At 40.5% G+C, this 7,542-nt stretch overlaps 1 protein-coding gene across 1 annotated transcript in view; it reads right to left on the bottom strand.

The window, feature by feature from the left end:
- b4galt7 (xylosylprotein beta 1,4-galactosyltransferase, polypeptide 7 (galactosyltransferase I)) overlaps positions 1-7,382 on the bottom strand; it is an 8,544-nt gene extending 1,162 nt beyond the window's left edge. The window contains exons 1-5 of the mRNA XM_037675681.1: positions 7,013-7,382; positions 3,617-3,952; positions 2,233-2,458; positions 679-762; positions 424-528 (exon numbers count right to left, since the gene is read on the bottom strand). Of these exons, the coding sequence (XP_037531609.1) occupies positions 424-528; positions 679-762; positions 2,233-2,458; positions 3,617-3,952; positions 7,013-7,065 (804 nt within the window). The 5' untranslated portion in view covers positions 7,066-7,382. The remainder of the gene's footprint in view (positions 1-423; positions 529-678; positions 763-2,232; positions 2,459-3,616; positions 3,953-7,012) is intronic.
- Positions 7,383-7,542: the final 160 nt, after the last annotated feature.

A 7,542-nucleotide genomic window follows, 5' to 3' on the forward strand; every position in this document is an offset into this window, starting at 1 on the left:
TTAGCAGTGTGGTACTGTTAACAGTGAGGTTCTGTTAGCAGTGTGGTCTTGTTAGCAGAGCGGTCCTGTTAGCACATGCAAAACACCCGTTAGCCACAAGGTGGTGAAACCCTGAAGAAAGCAGGTCAGGCAGCTCCAACATGTGAAACGTGAACATCTGTCACCACAGAATCTGAATTCTCTCTACTCAACATGTTCATGTCTTTTTGTTCATTCATGTTCAATAATCTTGAAAACTCGTATTCTGCGGCGCAGAGCAACATGTTTGTTTTTTTTAAGTTGGAGAGATTATCTGCTCAGGATTTAGTTTGAAGTGTAATTATTGATGCACCAATAATCGTTTCACCTCTGAATAGTGATCAAATCGAACTGTGGGGCGTGTAAAGGTTCTGGATCCAGCGGTGTGTGAGCGGGTCATCGTACCTGCTTCTGAGTGGCGACTCTCTTCTGGTCCCTCTTCCTCCAGGCCGGGTCGTGGATGTGGAGGAAGGTTTTATATCCTGTTGAGATTCCGCTCGGCCGGAACAGCTGACGCAAAAACAGAACAAGCAGAAAAAACTGAACGCAGATCATAAAACCCTAAAAGTTGAAATTCAAGTTAAAATTTTTCATTTCTCTGCTCCTTAAGTTTAATATTTTTATAATTTGTGTGAAAATGTTTGTTTCTGTGAGCTTTACCTGTAACTCAGCTTTTCTCAGCCTTCTGTAAAACTCGTCGTCCTCCCTGCCCCAACCCCAGAACCGGTTTGACATCCCGTTACACTGCGCACGCACACATGCACAGAAGCAGAATAAAAGCTTTAGATTCAGAACAGAGGTGGTCTGAAAACAAACGGTAACAACGAAGGAAGATGAGGCTGGAATAAAATAAAACTAAATGTACATATTCTTCTGAGCAGAGTGGAAGGAAGGTTACGTCATACATAAATCAAACTACTATTAGAAATGAGCTTTGAGGTTTGAAACATTCAAATCAAAACCTTCATCCTGACACATTTTTATTTTCAGCTGCTCTCCATTAAAATTCAGCTGAAACACAGATTAAATTGATCCGATTTAGAAGCTGATTTTCACAGAAACGACAGATAATCCCTGAACTGTTCGTGTCATGTGATCTGGATGTGCAGCTACATTAAATTATTTAATTAGGAACAGTATGAGTGTTGCAGTCTGAAGTGCTGTAGATGATTTCCAGATGTACATTTCAGGTTCCTGATGCAGTTTTTGCTGTTAGGAGACAACAGCGCCATCTGGTGGACAAAGGTCTAATAACAGAGTGCGGGGCAGGATGGGAGGAGAGTCTGACAGACGGAAAACATCAGCCAGTATCTCTCTGCACCAAACTGCAGTGAAGGAGTTTACAAAATGTCTGGAAACATTTGAGAGATGTTTATAAACTCCTTCCTGTTTGACAGGAACCTCTGTGCCTGACGAAGGTCACGCCAGCACCGAGCTGAGCCACCCTGCCTCATCAGATCAGTGGATAAAATGATCAGTCGTTGTATTTTACTGCGGCTGACAGAACACCAACAGAGCTGTGATGCCCTCCGACGTTCAGGCTGCACACACACACACACACACACACACTCAGTGCAGCTGACTGAGATGAACGCTGTGGAACGAGGAGGGTACGATGTTGGCAACAAAATAATGCACAAGGCCAAGAATACAGTTTTACAAGCTGAGCGCACGAACATAAACCATTTTTATAAAAACGTGGCCGCGTGGCTCACTGGTGGCTCACTGGTGGCTCACTGGTGGCTCGTTCGCTCAGAATTCAATGAAACTAAAATTAAAATTCATGAACTTTCTCTACAAGTCTCAAAGTGAGATACACACTTCTGTTCCAAAACTCGACTGAAGCAGAAATGTTTTCTTGATGTTAATGGAAAAACACCTTAAAAGCTCAGAAACTTAAGGAAGCTGCAATATATATATATATATATATATATATCTGCCCCCCAAGACGAGACTGGGTGGATTAAAGTGGCTCGTTCAGAGCGAACATGTCCTAATCTTCATCATAAGGATGTTGCTTCGGTACTTTTTATTTATTTATTTTTTAAATGTGCTTGAATATTCTTAAAATAATTTTCAGTGACCAAAATTAAAGATGATGAAAATACAGGTGCGAGCCGTAGACTCTTTCTTTGTTTTAATTCTGGTTTGCACAGAAACAATGTTGCTTCAGTTACCCTCCAACATTTAAAAACACATCATCTTCATCAGTACCATGTGATAATGCTTCTTGGTGAGCAGCAAGATTCCTCCCACGTACGTCTTGTAATGGTACAGTGGGTGCAGCTCTGGCGAGGCCACGTGGAAAGGCCCGTCGGTGGGGAACCCGTAGTCCAGAGCCTCATTCAGGGGCAGCAGGTCCACGTCGTGCATGGCCAGGTAATCCGTGTCGTTACCGCTCTCCTTGAAGCCCACGTTGATCAAAGACGCTCTGTTGAACCTGGAACGACGAGACGGTCATTTACAGCTCGAACAGACTGATTTTGCAGCTGAGCAACAAAACAAAAGGTTTAAAACGTCCTGAGCTCTGACCAGCAGTTCTGTCAGAGACGATTCCTGGTGGTTTAACTCCAAAACAAACTCTTCAGAAAGCTGAATATAAACATACATTTGATAAAGATTTTACAAGGTGAACTATGAATCCAGTATGATACTTTACGTAAATATGATCTTAAATCTAAATGGTGCAGCGAGACAAAAGCTGCTGCCTGCACCGAACTGGTACAGATGTGAAAATAAGACGCTGCACATCCAGGATTTTAGAATAAAGTTACTTAACAAGTTCCAAACACAACAAAAATCAACAAAATATTAAATAATATGACAAGATGTGATGTAATAAGTCATGTCATAAAGTTCACCTCAGATAAGACCTTAAATGGTTTATTATTCATCGTACAACTTAACACTCTTATTAGATTAAATAAATATTCTGGGTATTTTGTAGGTTTCTGAGTAAAAGATATAAATAGTTAATATCTTACCTGTTGTTTAAAGTTCTTTGATTGGTCTTAGTGTAATTATATTGACAGTTATTTCAGATTAATTATATGAACTTTCTGCTGGTTGTGACCCCTAGATGCTCTGGAAGTGCTAGAACTAGCTGCTGCTGCTAATTATGCTCATAAATAATCCAGGATTTCTTGTAAATATCCGTGTGATGTGGTGAGAAGGTTGTTAAAATAGTTTGGATGAACTGATTGAAGCAGTTTATAAACAGCAGAGATCGACTTCAATCCGTTTCCATTTTATTTTAACTTTATAAAAATCTCAAAGGTTGACAGCTGAGAGGTTTAACTGCACAATTATAATATTGTTTTCCATGAATTTGGTCAGAATAAAACTTTTGGTACAACTGATGTTTTTCAAAGAGCTACAGATATTTACATTCAGACAGAAACTCAATTCAAAATGGCCGAACTACTCCTTTAAAACCTAAATTAAGTCAGTTCTGAACAACCGGACAGAAAATGTTTGTTTTCAGTGTCGGGCCTAAACACTCTGAACGATCCAGGTGAAGAACCTGAACAGAACCAGACAGCTCAGAACCTTCAGACGGTCCTGATGGTCCTCCTCCTCCTCTGATTGGACGCCTCACCTGTAGTGATCCACCTGGTTGATGATGAGGATTTTATGGCGAATCTTCTTCTTGTTGAGGAACGTGTGCATGAAAGGAACGAACACCAGCAGCTCCTCGAAGCGTTCTCTGAAGGGAACCAGGAGGACCAGCTTATGAGGACCCCAGGAGGGGTTGTCCGCTGCAGACGCCCGACTGTCCGCTGCACACGGTGGTGGCTGCGGGACACGCCTGTCCTCGGGCGTCGCTGCAGACATGTCACCTGAACAGCTGAGCTGCAGCCAGAGCAGAGAGACCAGCACCAACACCATGCAGAGTCCGAACAGCTTGTAGACGGTACATTTCCCCGACAGAAACCTGAAACCAGAACAGGAAGTTAAAGCTTTGACCCGGTTTGGTTCTGACAGACGATCTCTCGCTCTTAAACACGTGCAGCTACATATCAGTACAAAGGTAAGTTTCACTTCAGCACAAACACTGCATTCAAGGTGCATCACGGTGCAAAACTTTTAAACCACCCCTCAGTTCTTTCTGGCTTCATAAATGAGACCCCCCCCCCCCCCCCAGCTCAAAATGACCCAGTTTTAAAATGAAGGTCTTGGGTTCATTTTGGTCCAACGATAACAGGAACATTAAATATGTTGATCAGATGAACAGCAGTCACTCACGTATCGGTCTGTTCTTGACAGAAATCACAGTAAAACCAGCCGACAAAGACAATGTGTTATTTTTACTGAACAGGTTAATAATTATTCAACTTTTACAACTTTTCACCAGAGTCAAAATATATGTGTTTAATTTGATTGAAGTTATTGAGTCGTATGAGTAACGGTTACAGGACGGGCCATCCAAGCAGAAAACCAGCCAGTTCACAAACTAATTCAGAAACTTTGTAAAGATTTAAATACAGCAGAGCTGCAGATGTTCTTACAGAAAATAAAACTTAATCTGCTACACTAAATCATTTCTGTTAGAATTTGCTAAAACATTCAGCTTTTAGCAAAATCCTGTTAAATAACAAGTAGTAAATAAATAAAAAAAAACATCTAAGCTCAGGAACAAAATCTAAAACGGTCAGAGGAATTCAGGTATCTGGGAGTCCTGGTCCTGAGTGGCTGGATGGAGAGGGGGATGAACTGGTAGATCAGAGCCTCGTCTGCAGTAATGACAGCATTGCTCTGGTCAGTCACAGTGAAGAAGGAGCTGAAATGAACTGAAAGGCAAAGCTCCGGATTGACTTGGATCTGTTAACATATGGCCATGAGGCTTGGATCAGGACGCACCGGATCCTGCACACAAGGGACTAAAATGAGATTCCACTGCCGTGTGGCCGAGTTCAGCCTCGAGGCAAAATCGTTCTTTTTTTTCTCTATTCTTTCAGCATTAACTCCACTTAAGACAAAAAAAAAATCATCACACTCTCATACTACAAAGTTAAAGAAGACAGGGAGACCCAGCTTGTTGATTTTGAACGATTTGATATAAAACGTTAGGCAGAAGAACATTCGTGGGATGAGACGGCTCCAAGGAGCTGGAGGTCCGAGTTTCCTCCTGGACGGGTCCAGGACCCGAATAGAGGATACAAATAAATATCTGATGAGTTTATACACTACAGTTAACTGTACAATAAGATCTTGGCAGCTTTAACACAACTCTGATTGGTTTATTATAATCTGTCAGTATTCAGACTTAATCCTAATTTTAATGTTCAACACAGATTTTGAATTGTTTTGAACAAACGGCAGAAATTCAAGTCAGAATCTGTGAAGACTTAACACTGGTTTATTTTGTTTTAGTTGGTTCGTGGACCTGAAGGTGTCCCAGGACCACGGTTTGGGAACCAGTGGTTCGAAACCAAAGTCAAACTGTACTCACCTCCTCCTCTGATGATGATGGGGAGCTTCAGAGATTTCATGTCTTAAAGGCCAATAAGAAAACAATAATGAACAGTGAATAAGTTAATTATTTCATTTTGTTTTAGTTTCTTTAGGACAGAATAAATGTTTTTATTTGTACTAAAAATGGGCATTTTAAGCATAAAACAGTTTAATTTGATGAAAATTATTAGATCAATTTTCCACAATTTCTTTTGAATACAAATACTTTCAGACAGTTGTTTTTTTAACGTTTTTGCTTAAAAGCATATTTATATACTGTATTCATTTGTAACATTTTCCACGAACATGAATTCTAATCAAATTCACTCGAACTTTCAGTACTTTTTAACATTTCAGTATCCGGCGACCTCGGTTGTGGTTACTTGCGTTGGGGGTCCCATCAGACGCGTTTTGTCGGGGAAAAGTTAAACTATCTTTGTTTCTCTGCCCCGTAATGATGCACTCTGAGCAAAGTTTCCATCATTTTCATGCCATACTTCAGGAAAATGACGTGCACAAAATTTAGTTGATTATTTGAATGCAAATGTGATGTGCTGGTACTCGTATAATCAGACATGTTTTCATGTTGCAGGCTCTGCAAACAGGAAGTGAAACCATGCATGTGGCCTTGAGGCCGTCTTGTAATCCAGAGGCTGCAGGTTTGAGCACAGGTTGTGTCTGAAAAGGCATCAGGCCGAAACAATTTTCAAATATTCTATATGGATTTGCAAAAAGTGTGTTATTATATCAGCCCCTCTGGCATTTCCCTCTGAATTTTTAGTATGACATAACCAGGATGACTCTTTCACCCCGGTTTTGATCGGATAGAATCTGCAGGTTTCTTCATGCATTTCATGGGTGATGAAAATGTTGAAGTACTTCAACAAGCTTAAAACGCATGTCGGGGTTCACAGCATTCAAGTGTTGATAGCTGTTGATATAATACTTGATCTAAATACTGACTCTTTCATGACAATCTGATGTTAAGAACATGGTTTTTGAGACTCCAAATCTTACGATGCTTTATGCCCCGTCATGACGGATGCAAAAAAAAACTAAATAAGTTTCTCTTTAATCCCTGGTTAATCAACTTTTTTTTTTTTTCCATCTTATTTGAATATATGTGCCTATTTTGCTTGCAGATGATAGATTGTAGTTTGCTGGTGAAAAGAACATATCAATAACTAGATCTCTTGAAAATTTCATCCAGTTATATAAAACAAATTAACACGTTATGTTAATTTGTTGCAGGTTGATCACAAAGTTTTTTGATTTTCAACGTTAAACCAAAGGGGAAAAAGTTTTTTTTATAGGCTAAAATTGTCATAACTTCCTTGTTTCTTCACCAATGCAGATAATCTTGGGCTCAATCTCTTTGTTTTATCAAGCTCCATTCATTGTATAACCAAAATTAACAATTCATGGACTGTGTATGTGTGTGTGTGTGTGTATATATATATATATATATATATATATATATATATATATATTGTATATATTTACAAGCATTGTAAAATGTGATTTAATTTGTCTGTCCTACCTTCTTTCCTCTTTGAAGTAGAGTACGGGCTTCCTCCTGGATGAATACATCATATTTACCCGCAGCTTCCAGCCCGTTAACCGGCTGCTGCCAGCGGAGACTAACGGTCAAACCCGGTTCATTCTGCTCCATCCGGGGCCTCCATTACGGGTTTCTTTCTGCTCGCTGACTACCCGGTGAAATCAGAGGTCGAACCCCATGTTCGGACACGTTCCGACCCGGAGCCGTTAGCAGAAGGCGCTAGCGGGCTGGATCGGACACGTAGCAAGCGGATGGAGCGGTCCACGGGCTCCGGTGCTCCTCACGGACCGGTTCTGTCTTTTACTTCTGTTTGAACAGCGACACCGAAGATCCGTTGATGCTTAACATTACTGAGTATTTCACTTTACTGAACAGAACCTTATTTACCGGGTCATAAAGACGAGCTGAAATCACATAAAACCGTTTATCGTTGTGTCCGACCCAGAAATCAATCCGACAGGAAACTGCAAATGTTTTCAAGGTTCCTACAGACTTTTTTTTTTTTTTTT

Source organism: Nematolebias whitei, chromosome 4 (genome assembly GCF_014905685.2).
Source record: "Nematolebias whitei isolate Nwh7 chromosome 4, NemWhi1, whole genome shotgun sequence".
NCBI lineage: Eukaryota > Metazoa > Chordata > Actinopteri > Cyprinodontiformes > Rivulidae > Nematolebias > Nematolebias whitei.